General features: G+C 31.0%; 1 protein-coding gene across 1 annotated transcript; it reads left to right on the top strand.

Annotated features, from left to right (window-relative positions):
- Positions 1–14,999: 14,999 nt before the first annotated feature.
- Positions 15,000–18,008, top strand: LOC130939316 (receptor-like protein 6). The gene has a single exon (XM_057867427.1). It carries the CDS (start codon positions 15,000–15,002, stop codon positions 17,850–17,852), a length of 2,853 nt encoding a protein of 950 aa, XP_057723410.1. The 3' UTR covers positions 17,853–18,008.
- Positions 18,009–19,735: the final 1,727 nt, after the last annotated feature.

Raw genomic sequence — 19,735 nt, 5'->3', positions numbered from 1 at the left:
CCTGCTTTAGTCCTTTTTTTCATGCAACACCATTTGTAGCACTTCATTGCTCTTCATGCAGTTTGTTTAGATACTCGGTGGAAATCTTCACTTTTGATTGAATTTTCAACTCCCACAATGTTAGGAATTAAACTAATCTTATCAATCATCAATAATCAAGTTTTTAGAAGATTATAAAAGTTTAATATGACAACTCATATTCAAGTATTCGAAAGAAGTGCAAACCAAATTCATCAATGTTGATAAGAAGAAGATTATAGAAGTTGATATGTTTGACAAGTCAAAATATATTCAATTGCCACCAATTCAAGATTTCAATCGATTTGAATCTTATTATTGCAACTGAGAAGCATCGTCTTATGCATACTAAAAGCAAGAAGAATTAAGTGGAAAAAAATCACTTGAATTAAAGTTAGACGTGAGTTGTAAATTTTGACCAACATTAAAAAATATGTAACTTTTTAAGAACTAGAAAAAAAAAAATAACAAACTAAGTGTAAGTTGTCCACCACCAATTCTATTCTTAAGCATGAAGGATATTAGTCATTAAGTTATTTGTCCGTAAATAAAAGTTTGCATATGATATAGCTTTTGAGTAAAATTATAAATTAGTATAGATTTTGAGTGACAGTCTTCACTTTTCTATTCGGAGAGTTAATAAGAATAGAGATATGTCATGTTGTCGTGTTGTTCTTTTTCTTAGTATATTATTATGCTATTATTGAGAAAAAAATTATATTAAGATTATGTTGTATATTGTTATTGAGATATATATATATATATATATATATATAGCTATCTTGATCCAATTAATTATGGAGTTTTTACTTATTACAGACAACAACATAGACCAAAGTATGTTCTGGTTCTTGAGGTTCACAAAGGATTCATATATAACTGTTAACTCCATTAGCTAATTATTTGCCTTCAATCTGTATATTTAATTAGGCCTACTTTATAAGCTAATTTTACAGTGAAAAAACCATTCTTCTCATTGACTAAGTTAATTTTAAATTATTATGAAACTAGTGCTTTTCATAAAATAATTTGTATGTATTTGTTAGTATAAAAAAATAAAAATATATATTTAGCATTATCTAATGCAAATCGTCAATATGCAATTAATTATAAGGCTAGAGCTGATAAATGAAGAAGCATAGCACGGTTAAGGTTGAATAACAAACATTACTGATTATTAATGATTATCCTTGAGTTGTTTGTTTGTGACCAAATTTTAATGATAATCCACAATACACACTATCAATGCAGAAGTGTGTTTGAGACCAAATGAAGCAGTTTAAGGCACTCATAAATCTAGTGTGCTGGCCTGCTGGGAACCTTCACCACCATACACAAGTTTTTAGAAAAAGGAGCTACTCCCGTAGAGATAAAGAGGTATAAAAACTATTAATATATATAATATGGATATTTTAGTTATTTTTTATAATAGAAATATTGTAGTAATTTTTTATAAAAACTATTAATTTATACCGGTTTAAAACTAATTGATTATATATGTTAAATTTTAATTTTAAAAATATCTTTTAAAAAAAGACGTTTTTAATATCTTTATCTAGGTGGTTTTTTGTTTAAATTCTGATTTTGATGAAAAATATCTTTGATTGTATTATTATTATTATTATTATTATTATTATTATTATTATTATTATTATTATTATTATTATTTCCTTTGTGAGAGAAAATGTGTTTTAAATTTTAATTAAACGGCGAGGAAGAGTTGGACTTCAACTCTGCCTAGCACTCAAGTCTGGAGACTTTTTGTAATTTTGTTCATTTGGCATGTCACTAGCTGTCCCTCTCCCACGTGAGCATCCATGGAAAAATTGTCACTTTGATGATTAAGATATTTGGGATAAGAAATGTGAAAGGAATTGAAGAAAATTAAAAATCGAAATAATAGTCTTAACACATTATAATCGACTAATTCGACTTCAATCTAACCTTTTACTAAAATGTTTTCTGTAATACTTATGCCATTATATTGCAAATGCTAATGTAGTCTAGAAAAATATCAAAAGTGGAATGCTTTTTGAATTCTAAAATCTAAATCATAAATTCAAAATCTTAAATTCTAAATTTAATTTTTAAATTATAAACTATAAATCATAAATCATAAGTTTTAAATTCTAAATTATAAACTTTAAATATGAGTGTTTAAAAGGAGTGTTTAAATTCTGAAAATTAAAATTTATTTAATTAGCAAAAAATACAATATTTTTATTTAATAAGGAGTGTTTAAAAGATGAATCCATTATATTACAGTGAATGTTAATGAGTTTTGAAAAAAAAAAGAAATATAATGTCTTTCACAAAGAAAATTGACCTAACAGGTAACAAATAAATTAAAAGGTTTTTAATTTTTATTTTTATAATCTTACAAAAAAAAAACCGCTTAGCCAGTTATTTCTTTAAAAGTATGAACAATCGATGTAAAATAATAGTGTTAGTGTCCTACACTCTTCGAAATTATAAATATAAAATAAAAGATATTTACCTTATAAAAGTCTTCGTCAACTTATTGCATTGAGTGCTGTATACGCGTGATAAAGTTACGTGCTATTTGCATATAATAATTTATTAATTTTTCTTTCCTGAATGATGAAGCCTGTTGTAGCCTCACAGCGCCAGTTACTCTGGAAGAAGTTAAGTCGGCCGTTTTCAGTATGCATTCTTTTAAGGCGCCGACCCTGATGGGTTTCAAGCTTTATTCTTTAAAAAATACTGGGAGATTGTTGGTTTTGATGTTTGGACTATGGTTCGTCATGTGTTCTCTGGTTTGGATATGGATCCAAGAATGATAGAAACTCTTGTGGTTCTTATTCCGAAGGTAGAAAACCCGGTTTCCATGAAGGATTTCCGACCAATTAGTCTCTGTAATGTGGTTTACAAAGTTATAACGAAGGTCCTGGTCAATAGACTTCGTCCCCATCTCAAAGAGATTATTGGGCCCCTTCAAGGAGGGTTTATCCCGGGGAGCAAGGTTCTGAAAACCGGACCGGTCATCAAACCGCTCAAGTCACTGGTTCACTAGTTCACTGGTCCAACCGGAAAAACCGTTTTAGAATAAAATAATAAATAAATTATGAATAAACATCCTAAAATATAATTATGGTCTAATATAAAACTTAAAATATCTTCGAAATTTAAAACTACATAAACTTTCATCAACCAAATTCATATAATCTTATCAAAATACATACTCAAAGTTAATAATATAAAGACATATCTAAATATTAAATCCAACATCATGATTTATCAATCATCAAAATCCGCAAAACTTGTTGCAAATCTGCTTCGGTGGGAACATCTTCACCTTCATCCCACCCTCTTCAGCAGAAGATCAACAGATGCAGCATAAAGACCACCACTACCACCGCCACTTTGATATAAATCAGCATCAATTTCACTAATAAAATACACATGTATCATTAGATTATGAACTAACTACATTGTAATACATCATTAGAAAATAAATATACTATACTCACGCAATAAGTCATCCACATTACTAGGAAGATCAGGCTCTTTCTCTACAACCTCTTCAGTCACCCAAAAGTCACTAGACTGATGCTTTCATAATCAATTGGATCATATTGTGTCTTTGCTTTTTTTTCTTTTTCCTTCCTAAAAAGTTAAATACAATGTATGAAGATTTAACAATTTACAAATTTGTTAAGATAAAGATTACGTATGAAACAATATGATATTTCATGAAACATGTTACCTGGATTTAAGACGCAAATTATAAGTAACATAAACAATGTCATTCAGTCTATCATGCTCCATCTATTCTTCTTTTTGTATGAATCTGGTCAAAAGACTCCAATTTCTCTCACACCCAGAAGCAGATGCTTGGCTAAGAATGCGAACAGCTATCTTTGTAAACAATGAGCTACCAAATAACCTCCACCATTCATCTACCAATTATAAACCATAACATATTAGAAGTTATCATTAAGAACATAGGAGCTTAAAAAGTTACTATTAAAAAAACAAATATTCAGCCATATTCTTACCAGGCTTAAGTTGAGATGCAGCTCGAATAGCTTCTGGTCTATCAAAACTTTCCTTCCGATCTCTATATAACTGTATTCCTTCATTGCATCAACTGAATCCATTGTTACACTTGCAATACGAGGTAACAATATCAGCAAACCTCGCATAACATCAGGTTCTTCCTTAAAATTTTCATTAAAAAAGAATGAAGGATTCAGGAAGTAAGCTGCCGCATGAAGATGTTTCTTCAAATGCTTGTCCCATCTTGAGTTGATATATCTGTACGGCTGATATGCAGTCTTGTTTTGCCTAAACATCTCTTTAATTGCATCTTCTGCCCTTTGCTTCCTTCATAAACATATCCCAAAGAAGGTTTGTCATCACCATCAACAAGCCTCAGCAATTTAATCAGAGGGCCCACAAGTTTACATACAGTAAAGCAATCATCCCAAAATTTGCAATCCAAGATAGTAGCACTCACAGCTCTACCAGTAGCACTCCTTCCTAATTTGTGATCAGTGAAATTGAATCTACAACCAATGCTTGCAATCCTTTTTACGTCAAGATGCTCATCATGTGATAACACAGTTGCAAAACGGGTGGGACCAAAATTTGCAATCCAAGATAGTAGCACTCACAGCTCTACCAGTAGCACTCCTTCCTAATTTGTGATCAGTGAAAATTGAATCTACAACCAATGCTTGCAAATCCTTTTTACGTTCAAAGATGCTCATCAATGTGATAAACACAGTTGCAAAACGGGTGGGACCAGGACGTACAATTTCTCTCCAATGAGGTTTTTTTCTTAGCCAAGATAAGAAAACCGTATGATTGTACATTTGTACACAAATACTGTGATCTTTGAAGCGCGTGTTGCAAGGTTAGAAATATGCGCCATGCTGCTTATATCTTTTAAAATAAGATTAAGGCAATGAGCAGCACATGGTGACCAATAGATATTATCATAGTTTCTATTGATAAGCCTACCAGCAGCAACATAATTGGCCGCATTGTCAATCACAACATGCACAATATTATTAGGGCCAATCCATTCAATAACCTCAGAAAACAAATTACACAAGTGTTGGGCATTTTTAACAATACTGGAAGCATCTATTGATTTCACAAAGCACAAACCTTTAGAACAATACACCAGGAAATTGATTAACGTCCTTTGTCTTTGATCTGTCCAACCATCAGCCATGAGGGTACATCCAGTTTCCTTCCATGCACTCCTATAACTATCAACTACCATTTGACCTTCTCTTTTAAGATCAGCCAACAAGTGAACCCTTAACTTGTCATAAGAAGGACCCTTGTAACCAGGTCCAATACCAGCAACACCATCCAACATATCTTGGAAAAATGGCGACATCACTGCATTAAATGGAATTTTACAATCCATCATCCACCGAGCAAACCGTTTATCAACCTCGTGTATCGCCTCTTTGTTTTGCAAAACACTCCTAATACTTGGTTGAGCTCCTGGCGTCGTTCTTGGTGCAAACATAGCAGGAATGACTTTGGCTTTTTTCTTTGGATCGCCTCCAACCACTTGCTCGAAGTACGCTGCTGTTCTTCTTGGGCTATTGCTTCATCAATTGCATCCTCTACCTCATCACCACCCTCTTCACTAAAACTAACTTTTCTTTTGTTTTTGTTGGTCTGAATTTCTTTCAACAAGCTTCCATCTGTTTCTCCCACATCATATGGAACTTTAGGACATTTTTTCACGTCTCCAGTAATCTTTGCTAGATGTTTCTTCATCCGGTGAATTCCACCTCCATTGAAAACTTGTAGACAAAATAAACATTGGTATTGTGGTTTTCCATTCACCATTTGTAGAGCAACATATTTCCAAGCTAAATCTGTTTTTCCCCGTAGGTTAGAAGAACCTTGTGACTGACTATCGTTAGCACTAGGGATTAGGATTAGCAGCATCATTTGAATTAGCAGCATTATTCACAGAAGCATTGTTATCAGCAATTGCTTCTTGATTAACAACATTATCCATAACTGAAATTAAAAACAACAACACAATGAAAAATAAAAAAACATCAACAAGACCATATTACAGCAAACAAGACAGATATCATATTGCAACAAACACAGATACAAAATTAAAAATAGCATTCACCATTCAGCCATTCAACATTCACAAGACTACCTTTTTTTGTTTCCATTAACATTCCAAAATGGTCCCAAGACAGTGACCAAGAAACACAAACACAAACACCAATTCTGCCTACAAGCTACAACTTCTACCTACAGCATACATGTTTCTGTTTCTGTTTCAACAATTCTGCATACAAGCACAATAATTTTGCCTCCATTCATGTTTGTTTCTGGTTTCAACAATTATGCATACAAGCTAAAAAAATTCTACCTCCCGCCATGTTTCTGTTTCACTATCAACTAAGAAAAAAAAACTCCCTAGGTTGAACAGCAGACGAGTTCACAGTTTCAAGTTCATGTTTCTTCAGAAATTGAAGAGGAAGTTCAGTAGTTCACAGAGGAAGTTCACCGAAGAGGCGAAGAACGAAGATTAGCAGAGCAAGTTCACAGAACCTGAGGACGACGAGACACTTACCTGGGTTCGACGGCCGGCTTCCGGTGTTGAGGACCATGCGACGATGAAGACGATGAGAGGGCTTTTTTGTTGAGAAGCTGAAGAGTGAAGACGATGGAGGGGCAGGAGGGCTACTGGTGCTGGGGAACCAGGCGACGGCGGCGGCGCTGACCACCTGAGACCGCGGCGACGCTGGAGGGCGATTGGGCTGGTGCTTCTCAGATGGCTAGGGTTAGGTTAGGGAGTGAGACTGAGATTGTGAGAAGCAAGAAAGAACTGAGGAGAACGGCTGGGGGTCGAGGGAAGGGGGGTGAACGAGCGGGTCGGGTCGGGGGGAAATTTTTTTTTTTTTAAAATAACGAAAAACGGCGTCGTTTATAAGAACCGGCCGGTCACCGGTCCGGCCCAACCGGCCGGTTTTTAGCCGGTTCACCGGTTTTTGCCCGGTTTTCCTGAGGGCGGTTTTCACATGAGGACCGGACCGCTCCATCGCCGGTTCGCGGTTGAACCGGTCGAACCGGCCGGTCCGTTCCGGTTTTCAGAACCATGCCGGGGAGAGAAACCCCAGACAACATCATTGTAGCACAAGAGGTTCTCCATTTCATGAAGAAGACAAAGTCAAAGAAAGGCACCTTGGCCTTTAAGATTGATCTGGAGAAAGCGTACGATAGAGTGAATTGGGATTCCTGAAACAAACCCTGGTGAGTTTTGGCTTTCCTCCTCCGACAGTCAATCTGATTATGCGTTGTGTCACTGCTTCCTCACTGTCTATCCTCTGGAATGGGGATAGATTAAATAGCTTCACTCCGAGCAGGGGTCTTAGGCAAGGAGATCCTATATCACCGTATCTGTTTGTGTTGTGTATGGAGAGATTGTCTTGTTCTATTAATCAGCAAGTTGATAAGGGCTTGTGGAAGCCGGTTGCGGTTTCTAGAAGGGGTCCAAGAATTTCTCATTTGATGTTTGCCGATGATTTGCTTCTTTTTTGTAAAGCTGAAAAACAGCAAGTTCAAACTGTAATGGTAGCTTTGGAAAATTTCTGCAGAGCCTCTGGGATGAAGGTTAATGTGGAGAAATCTAAAGCTCTATGCTCTAGGAATGTTTCAGCAACAAGAAAAGAGATTTTCACTGGAGTCTCCTCCATCAGATTTGTCCAGAACTTGGGCAAGTATTTAGGGGTGAACCTTAATCACTCTCGGGTAACACACGCAACTTTCAATGATGTTTTGGATAAGATTCGGGGAAGGCTAGCCAGCTGGAAAGGGAGATTGCTTAATAAGGCAGGTAGACTCTATTTGCTCAACTCGGTAGTGACTGCGATTCCTACTTATCGTATGCAAGTATCTCTCTACCCTAAAGGGGTAACTAATAAGATAGAATCCATGATGCGAAACTTTCTATGGAAGGGTCAAGCTGATGGTAGAGGCCTGAATCTAGTTAACTGGAAAGTGTTGGTCACCCCTAAGAAGTTTGGAGGTCTGGGAATTAGAGATCCTTTTTGTGCCAATATTGCTCTTCTTGGAAAACTAGTTTGGCAACTTTTTCACCATCCCGATAAGCTATGGGTTCAACTGTTGACGGAGAAATACCATTCTTCTAAGGATGATTGTCTTAGTCGGTCTCGAGAAAGGGGATCTTATGTTTGGAAGAGTATATGTCGAGCTTGGGATATCCTGAAGGAAGGTTTTATTTGGTGCATTGGGGATTTGGAACAGAACTTTTGGTTTTCTAAATGGAGAAGAGAGGGGCGACTATGTCAGGAGATGGATTATGTTCACATTTCTGATTCGGATATCAGGATCTTGGACCTTTGGTCATCTGGACAGTGGAATCTTGAGAATATCTATTCTCCTCTGAATCAGTCTTTGCAGAGCAACATTAACTTTTACAACCCAGATGTTTAAGCTGGTTCAGAGGTCGGTTGGTGTTGGATTGGTGCGGTTTCAAAGGTTTATGATGCTCATAGTGGTTATTTGTGGCTCAGTAAGAAGATGTTTAGTTGGGAGGATAGGGGTAATTGGCTTTGGCTTTAGCGTCAACATGTTCCGGAAAAGCACAAATTTTTGGCCTGGCTATGTCTTCGGGAGGCTCTTCCTACTGCTGCATTTCGTTTTAGGAGGGGCATTTCGCACACGGATAGCTGTCCACGATGTTTCTCAGGTCAGGAATCGGTATTACATTGTATTCGGGATTGTCCAAAAGCCCAACTACTTGTTTGGCAAGCTTTAGGGATCTCCGATCAACCAGTGGATTTGATGAGTTGGTTCTTACATAATAGCAAACAGCGCCCCTTTAGATTCTTTTCTGGTCTCTGGTGGATTTGGCGTTCGAGGAATAACGAGATCTTTCATCCTCACGACCATTGGACCACAGACAAGGTGATTGGTATGGCTTTGTCCTTGGAAAAGGAGCTCCGAAATATTTTTGAGTTGCAACGACTGTCTATCCCCTCAACCATTAGTGGCTCTTGGATTCCCCCCTCAGTGGGTACCTTTAAGATTAATTGTGATGCTAGCTATCCTGACAGTGGTGCTCGAGTTGGTTTTGCTTGTGTTAGCAGAGATTGGAAGGGAATGTCTGTCTGGGAACAATTGAGAGTCGTAGCATTTTGCAAGGAGAGTTGTTTGCTATTTGGAGAGGCTTTCTTTTAGCATGGGACTCGGGACAAAGAGACATTATATGTGAGACAGATTGTGTGGAGGCTTTTACTATTGTCAATAATTTACAAGACTGCTCTGGGTTTATTGATCCTTTGGTGTTAAAAATTCGAGATATCATGTCTTGGAAATGGCGTGCTGATCTTCGGTTGATCTTGAGAGATGCAAATACAGTAGCAGACATCATGGCAAAGATAGCAATGAGGACCCTTTCTCCCCAAGTGGAGCTTCTGTTGCCTTGGAAAGAATTTGAGAGTAGTATTCAACGGGACTGCCTTTCTTAAGCAGTTTCTTTTTTTTTTTTCTCGTTCTTTGTTTTTGTTTATTTTCTTTTCAGTCACAAAAAAAAAACTTATGAAGACTTTAGTCACCAAAAAAACTTATGAAGACTTTTGTTCATTTGGCATGTTATTCGTATAATTCAATTAAGTATCCATTAAAAATAGTATAATATTCAATTATTTATTGTAATAATTTTAAAAAAATAAAACAAATATATTTAAAAATTATAAATAAATTTACTTTTTTTTAAATTAAATACACTTCCAACTTCAACTAATTCGTGGTCCCATTTCAACGTCTATGTTGATTAAGATAAATGGGATAGGAAATTTGAGAAGAACACAACAACAATAGAAATCTTTAACCGACTTCAACTTCTAATAATCCTAATTATGCCACTAATAAGTTGGAATCCTCCCTAATCTGAGAATTATAAATTTTTTCCTTTACAAGGTAATTAATTAAGTATTTTGTTTGGTCTGGTACAAGGTATGTATATCGAAATATAATCTTACAAAGTTCGAATAATAAAAAATCTAATATTGTGCGCTTAGTTAAATGTTAAGCTTATAAATCTTCCCAAAAAAACTACCCTTATAAAATTCAAGAAATATAATTGAAGCTTGTTACAGTTTATTGTTTCTATAAATTAGTATTATTTATCAAAAGATCCTTTGTTTATTCTTGTTGCTTTTTCATTCTTCGTTCATCTATCATACATAAACTTGCCACGTGTATTTCGAATTAAGAGTGATAAGTTATGCAAATAATATCTAATTAATGGATATATTATATTTATTAATAATGTTAGAAAAATAAAAAAAATAACTAAAATTTGTTTTATTTAATATTTATTAATTATTATAATAATTAATGAATATTAAATAAGATAAATGATGATTATTTATTTTTTATTTTTTATTATTAAATATTTTTTATATTTATATACAGTGTTATGCAATACGCTTTGTAGAAAATTCATTTTCTGCCCACTTTCACAAATCACAGTACATATTTATATAAAAATACTGTATATATTAAAATTAGTTATTAAAATTAATTATTAATAGTTTTTTTACTATTCTTATTGAATATTTTTTACTGTTTTCTTTTTCTTTCATCATCACCATCGTATTCTTTCTTCTCAGGGGCGGAGCTACTCATATAAAAAGGGGGGCGGTGGCCCTCCTAAATTTTAACTTTTGCTTATAAATTATGAGTAAATTTTGATTTAGCCCCCCTTAAAATTTTGATTTTAGTCCTTCTATATTGAAAAATTAAACTTTGGTCCCTCCCTAAATTTTATCCTAGCTCCGCCCCTGTTTCTTCTGCACATTCTTTTATTTCTGTTTACACAACAAATTCAAAGATATACATTTCAATTCTATTCACTCCCTTTTATTTTATTACTTTTTTCAATAGCTTTGACGGTAAATTCAAACATTATAATATAAATATGCAACTGAACTTTTTTATTAGAACCGTAGTTTTCTTTTCTAATTTATTATCATATGATAACTTAGAAAATGAAAACTCAAGTCTCAGCTCCAACTCACCGAATATTGAATTCCACATACTATATAAGTTATCGAAAAAATAAACAAATAAAATTGGATTAAATTTAAACTATATTTTGTGTGAGGAAACAGAATTGTTGATTCTAGTTTTATTCTTCATGAAAATCATGTATAAAATTATCTTTTACATGGATTTCTAAGTTGATTATAGTTTGATTATAATATAAATTTATATTTAAATTTAGATTTTTAAATTTAATTATTACTTTAAATATTTGATTATAAATAGAGTTTGTAATATAATTTTGGAATAATGTATGTATTTAAACTTAATATATGTATAATTTTAAATTATACTATAAGATTGAATATTGATATAAATTATTTTAGTATATTATAAAGGTTATAATAATTAATTTTAGTAGCTGATTTTAATATAGTAGATGATACTGATATACTCTCAAACAAATATTTTAAATCAAAATATTTGGCCAAATTTGAATGTAATAATAACTAAAAAGAATCATATACCCAAAAATAAGATAGACTGACAATGATAGGTTGTTTATCTATCTCGTACCTTATGAGAAAGTAACATCATATCATTGTATATACCTAGATAAATACACATAGTTTAACCTTATTAAGCGTAAGTTCATATACAGAGGCATATATAATTAAGATAGAAAATATTATATTGAACTTTGAGGAAGAAGGGAAATTTTGTTTAGAATTCCATTTTTATTATGGAGTCATATAAGCATTTAACTACAATCTTATAAAATTCAACTTGCATTGAGTGGTATATATATGTATAGTATATAGGATGAAAGAAATAAGGAAAGCATCTAATAATGCCGATTATGACAGCAATAGTTGACGTGTTACTTTTAGTACATGCAATAATGCAAAATTGCAATGAGGTTGTGGAGAGACCACTCTGTTTATTTTTTTTTGTTAAAAATATTTTTATGTTGTGTTTTAATTAGTTTCTATATAATTTATTTGGTGTTTTTTATTATATATTATTAAATTTTTCAAAAGATTTTTTTTCTAAAAACAATAAAAAATATTTAATTTAGATTAAAACAAAAAAATAATAGATTAACTATTAAATTCTTTTAAAATTATTTATATAAAAAAATATATCACATTCATTATCCATATATATATATATATATATATAACAAACTCAAGCCTTTTAAAATTTTTACAAATAAAAAAATAATTAATTTATATTCGTACAATATATAAAATAATTATTATATTATTATTATATTATAAATTAAAATTCACTAATTTAATTTTTTTTCATTTTTAATATAAGCATTAGAAATAAATAAATTTTTTATAACTAAATATAGTGTAACAAAATATATATAATATTAATTAGTTCTTAAAAAAATCTAGAAAAAATAGTTTCTTTCATTTTAGTAAAATAACTATTTATTAAAATAGACAAATTAATTATTTTCTTCTCATATACAATTTTTCTAAGACATAAAAAAGTAATTAATTAGGACATTGGTTAAGATAATTAAAGTCACTATTTCATTAAATTTTTAATTTAAAGAGAAATCATAGTTAATTTTGGTATAGAAACTGTGAATTTGAAAACATTGATAAAAATTATGTTGAATTTTGATTTATTTTATTCTCGTTCAAATTAAACACTACATAAGTTAAAGTTCTATTTTGAAGTTATATTCGAGCTTTAATCTAATTTTTAAAGTTTCAATTTACTTAATTTGATTTTTTAACTTAGGTATCCGTGACTCATATTAAAGTTTTAAGTGTTTAGTTGAAAAAAAATTAAGGTAAAAAAATTCAATTCTCACATCAGATAGTTGCTAGATCGTATAATGTAGCAGTCATTAGTCCATCTCAGCATGTCGTTAACGATTTTGTGAGACTGTGACAAAAATAATATCAGAAACCAACGTGAGTCATAACTATTAAGTTAGGAGACTAAATTGAGTAAATCAAAATTTTTGAAATTAGATTGAAATACGAACATAATTTCAGAGACCAATAAGTATTATCTCTTTGTTGACAATTAAGTTTTTTAATGATAATTAAAATCTAATAATGGTTTATAATAAAAAGCAGTCTTTTATAACAATGAACCTATAGTAGTAGTTAGGGGTGTTCATAAATTAAATCATATCTATAAATCTACAGTATTTATCCGTATCTGATCTGTAAGTTGATCAAATTTGATCGAATCGGATCCACACTCTAATCAGATAGAAATAAATATGTTTAAAAAAATCGAATCCACACTCTTATTATTATTATTATTATTATTATTATTATTATTATTATTATTATTATTATTATATACATTAAAAAATAACAGGCTAAATTATTGCCATAACATAATAAAAGTATGGAAGTTTATCATTTTTCTCTAATGGAGGAAACAAAATTCTTTTCAATAATTTATTTAACGTTTAGTAGAATAAAAATAAATTTTATTAGAATAAATTTTAGTACGAGTTTAATATTTTTATTCATCATAAAATATTTATAGAATTACGCGTAGATAAATTTTAGAAAAAAAGTATGATTTTTAATTTAATTTTTAAATAAACTTTATTTTTAATTTTAAAATAAATTTTATTTTTATTTTTTAATAATATTAAATTTTTACCGTATATAATTATTCAATTATTTTTTAATCATATATAAATAAATTACTCTTAATAAGACTTTTTTGTGTTATTCAATTATCTTTTTAAAAAAATAATTAATTATTAAAATAATTAAACTTTTCACAAAAAAAATAAAAAAAATTATGAACGAAAAAAATTAACCATCATGATAATTTTTTGTATTTTTATTCATATTTTAATGATAAAAATAAATATAATTTGATTATATTATTTATGAAATGTGACTATAGATGTAGATAAAATTTTAGTTATATTACTTATATATAGTTTCATTGTATTTTATTGCTTATAAAATTAGATTATAATTATGACAATAGAATTGTTCTGGTATTTTTATATGTGTGATTAATTAGTGGTGTTAAAATATTATTTTTAATTATAAATAAGGTTTATAATTTAAAAAATCAAAGACTCAATTAAAAAGATACGAAAAAGATGATGTTAAAATATTCTAACTCTTTAAAATAAAAATATTCAAAATTTAATTAAAAATTATTTAAAATTTAAACTCAATAAAAATTTATATTTAATGTGTTTTGTATTAAATATATTTAATAACCTATTATATTATAATGGTTGAGATTACCTTTTATAATGTTAATTTTCTAATAACACTTTATTAGAAAAAATTATTTTTTTAGAATTTTTTAAAAATTAATTAATATTATATATATTTTATTATACTAATTTTGTTATAAAAAATTTATTTATTTCTAATGCTTAAATTAAAAATAAAAACAAAATTTAAATTAGTAAATTTTAATCTATAATATAATAATAATATAGTAATTATTTTATATATTGTACGAATATAAATTAATTATTTTTTTATTTGTAAAAATTTTAATAGCTTGTTTTATATATATATATATATATATATATATATATATTTTGATGAATGTGATATATTTTTTTATATAAATAATTTTAAAAGATCTAATAGTTAATTTATTATCTTTTTTGTTTTAGTCCAAGTTAAATATTTTTTTTTTAGAAAGAAAATTTTTTGAAAAATTTAATAATATATGATAAAAAACACCAAATAAATTATATAGAAACCAATTAAAACACAATATAAAAACATTTTTAACAAAAGATGAAATATGCCTCTTATTGGTTAGTTTGGAGAAACATAGTAGCACACACCACACTATTAACAAAGTTTGGAGCATATTCCACTTACGAGATGACCTATATATATTTGCATTCATGGCTTGCATTGGATACCATGCACCAGACACATATACATAAAGAGAAAATAAATCTAAATATTGTATGTGACATGATGATGAGGTGTTATACTTTTTCGTTGTTGCTGCTGATTCTTCTTGTTGATACTCCATCTTCCACTTGTTCATCGGTGTTGCCACTATGCAACCACCATGACAACTCAAACCTGCTCCAATTCAAGAACTCATTTGCCATCAAACCTTCATGGTACAATGATTATTGGGCGTGCTCCTCTTCTTATTCCAACAAGACAGCGTCGTGGAACAATGGTATGGATTGTTGCGAGTGGGATGGTGTCACGTGTGACACCACATCAGGGCACGTGATTGGGCTTGACCTGAGTTGCAGCATGCTTGAAGGCGAGTTTCATCCCAACAGCACACTCTTCCATCTGACGCATCAACAACTCAACCTTGCCTTCAATTACTTCTCCGACTCTCCAATATATCCAGGAATTGGTAATCTTGTGAGTCTCACCCATCTCAATCTATCACACTCATCATTTGGAAGACATATTCCGTTCACAATCTCACACTTGTCTAAATTACTCTCACTTCATCTCTCGGGGAATGAACTGAGACTTGATGAATCCACATGGAGCAGACTCATTGATAACACCACTAAAATGGAAGAGCTGGTTCTAAATGACATAGACATGTCTTCTATCAGAGAAACTTCATTGTCTTTGCTGATGAATTTGTCATCCTCTTTGTTGATCATGAGTCTTGATGACACTAGATTGCATGGAAAATTTCCAACTCATATACTTGGTTTTCCTAATCTTGAAGAACTAAGTTTGTTACTGAATGAAGAGCTGAAAGGTGAACTTCCAAAGTCCAATTGGAGCAGTTCTCTAAGGATCTTGGATCTCTCTTACACAGCTTTCTCAGGAGAAATACCTGATTCCATAGGCCACCTGAAGTCTCTTAACCAACTATGGCTACGGAATTGCCAATTTGATGGATTAATTCCTGTGTCTTTGTGGAACCTCACTCAACTAACTCATTTGGACCTTTCAGAAAATAGACTTCATGGTGAGATCCCATCTTTGCTTTCAAACCTCAAACATCTCACCGTCTTAAGTCTGTCTTCTAATAAATCAATCGGCCCGATTCCAAGAAAAAATGCCGCACTTTCAAAACTAGAAGAACTACATTTGCGTAGGAACTTTATAAATGGGACAATTCCAAACTGGTGCTATTCTTTGTCTTCATTGAAAGAGCTAGATCTTAGCATGAATCAACTCACAGGGCCAATTAGCAAATTCTCCACTTATTCATTGACTTCTTTATCTCTCTCTCATAACAAATTTCAAGGTGATTTTCCAAATTCCATCTTTGAATTTCTCAAATATCTCACTTATTTGGATATGTCATCAAATGATTTCAGTGGTCTTGTGAACTTTTCTCATTTTTCAAAGTTGGAAAATTTAAATTCCCTCAATCTTTCTAACAATAAATTTCTCTCTATTGATCATAATAGTAGCGTTGACTATGTCTTACCCAAACTTAACAGTTTATATTTCTCTTCTTGTAGTGTTACTGTTTTTCCTTCATTCTTAGCTAGACTACAAAATCTAATAAATTTAGATTTTTCTAACAATAAAATCCATGGAAAGATTCCCAATTGGTTTGGTGATAATCTCTTGCACACATGGAAGATCATGGACTTTATTGACCTCAGTTTCAACCAGCTGCAAGGAGATCTTCCAATTCCACCACATGGCACCGATTACTTTTCAGTTTCAAACAACAACTTCACCGGTGGCATTTCTTCAACAATATGCAATGCAAGGTCCCTCAATGTTCTAATACTGTCTCACAACAATTTGACTGGCAAGATTCCACAATGTTTGGGATCCTTTCCTTGGCTCCTGATTTTGGATTTGCAAATCAACAACTTTTATGGAAGTATAGCTGGAAACTTCTCCAAGAATAATGCTTTTGAGACTATAAAGTTGAATGGCAACCAATTAGAGGGACCAATACCACAATCGTTGGCTCATTGCACATATCTGGAAGTTCTAGACCTCAGTGACAATAACATAGAAGATGTATTTTCCAGTAGTCTAGAAGCTATTCAGGAATTACAGGTACTCAGTTTACGAAATAACAAATTTCATGGTACCATCACTTGTTTGAGTACGAAGCATCCATTTCCAAAGTTAAGAATTTTTGATGTGTCTAATAACAAGTTTAGTGGCCCTTTGCCAATGCAATACTTTCAAGAGTTTCAAGGAATGATGGCTCGGAAAGATAATACTCAAACTGATGGTTTGGAGTATATGGGTACCAATACGACCAGTGTACCATATAATGACTCTGTTGTGATCATTATGAAAGGTCAAAGGATAGAAATATCAAGGATATTAACTATTTTCACAACCATAGACTTGTCAAATAACTTGTTTGAAGGAAAAATCCCACAAATTCTTGGAGAATTGAATTCTCTCAAAGGGCTTAATCTTTCACACAACAAAATTAGTGGTATCATTCCACAAACTTTGGGTAATTTGACAAGTTTGGAATGGTTAGACCTCTCATGGAACCAATTGAAAGGTGAGATTCCTAAGGCTTTGACAAATTTGAATTTTCTATCTGTCTTGAACCTTTCTAAAAATCAATTGGAGGGAATGATACCAACAGGAGAACAATTCAATACATTCCAAAATTATTCCTACAGAGGAAACCCAATGCTTTGTGGATTCCCTTTGTCAAAGTCATGCAGCAATGATGAAGAACAACCACCTTCAGTGTTTCCTGAGGCAAAAGAATCATTATTTGGGTGGAAGACAGTAGCAGTGGGATATGGATGTGGAGTGGTATTTGGAATGTTCCTTGGAAGGTTGTTTATAAAGACTACGAAACCCTTGTGGCTTGCCAGACTTATTTGTGGCTATACTTAACAAAACATGCACAGCAGATCAGAGGCCATGCAAATTGTAGGAGACTGTGTTAGCTTCTTGTGTTTTTTCTTTTTTCTTTTTTCTTTTTTTTTTCTGTAATGACGTGAACTACTCTGTTTTTTTTAATAAAATATGCTATTTCTATTAATAAATAAATTCTACATGAGTCATCATCTATTATTTCAACTTCTTGTGAATTAGAGATAAGAAAACCTAATCATTGGTCTGTTTAATTTGCTTTTGTTTTTGATTTAAAATGATTTGTCATAGCTTTCTTCAGTTATATATAGCTTACAAATGTATTTGACTACTCATACATTCAGATCTCAATCATATCAAAATTTTAAAATTAAAAAGAATCGAAGCTAAACATAATTGAATATACAACATAGGATCATTCTATAAATTTTGAATTTGTCAAATGGATTAGATTTAGAATGTTATTTTCGATTTACAAAAAGCAATCACGGCTTAAATTTATTTTATATGATCAATACAAAAATAATTTGGTGTCCTATTCTTGATAAATGTAAGTGAAAATTAAGATTCTTTATAAAATTAAAAGAATAAATTAAATAAGTGAAATATAAAATAATAATATAAATATAATTTAAATCATAAAATTGATCAACCTGATATAATACAAATGTATTCAGATTCTAATATATATAAAAGAGATTTTAGTTAACTTAAAATTTTAACTACTTCATTATAATACTACAAATCTATGCACATAAAACGAATAACATATGTAGGACTAACTTGGCTCGCATAAAATAATGGATTTTTGAAGTTTGCTTATGTGTTATGTGCAAATTTTTAATAAAATGCATCATATATTGTTAACTTATATCATGGTTAATAAATTTTATATATATGCTTTTATTTAATATATTTTGATATTTAAATCAATTTAAAATAATTTACGAATTTTCAAGAGAGATATTAATCTATACCTTATCGCATTTTCGTAAAAAAAAAAATATGAAATGAAATTGGGTTGGGAAAAGAACTAATTCTCAATTGATATTATATGTATAATTTTAGATTTTTAATAGGATCGAGTGATACTTTGATTGAAAACACAATAAAATTATATGAGTATATGACATTATGTATGATTGTTTTTATAGAAACTAATCAAAGCATAAATGGCGTGTTTAGATAGTTGTGAGCATGCAAATTGATTTGTACACATATTTTAATTGAACGCCAAAAATAAACAACCGTTTCACTAAATTATCTAGTGTGATAAGACGACGATAATAATACACTTAAAACATCAGGATCAAATTGATGCATGTCGTAAATCTCAAAACCACTATCAGGATTTATTTTTTGATCTTACTCATTTTAAAGTTTTTAGAAAAGTTGAATAACTTGAAATGAAAAATTTTTATGGTCAGTAAATAAAATTTAAACATGGTGAAAGTCAAATTAACATGTCATTAAATTTTTTTTATTTTTTATATGCTTAAGGTTTTTTTTTTTTTTTGTTGTACACGGTATTCCCTAACCCGACGAGTCAAGGACTAATCCGTCGCGGATTTGAGCTCCATTTAAGGGTCTGCCGCTGGCCAACGGGTTGCTGCATGCACAAGGCGGGATTCGAACCCCCGATACTTATTTAAGCGGATGAGTGAGCTGACCACTCGACCAACCCAAGTTGGTTCTTATTTAAAATTTTTGGATCACATATGATTTGGACTGTGAGTTATTAATCAAGCTGTTATAGTCTGAGTTAGTTACCAGCCCAAACCAAGCCCAAAAAACACATCCAGAAATATTATTTTGGTGACTTACGTCCAAAAATAAATACGTCTACAGTATAGTAATATACACTACACACGAAAAAAAAAAAAATTATACATTCAGTTTGTTAT

This window comes from Arachis stenosperma, chromosome 7 (genome assembly GCF_014773155.1).
Source record: "Arachis stenosperma cultivar V10309 chromosome 7, arast.V10309.gnm1.PFL2, whole genome shotgun sequence".
NCBI lineage: Eukaryota > Viridiplantae > Streptophyta > Magnoliopsida > Fabales > Fabaceae > Arachis > Arachis stenosperma.
This window is presented reverse-complemented; position numbering and strand designations above follow the sequence as displayed.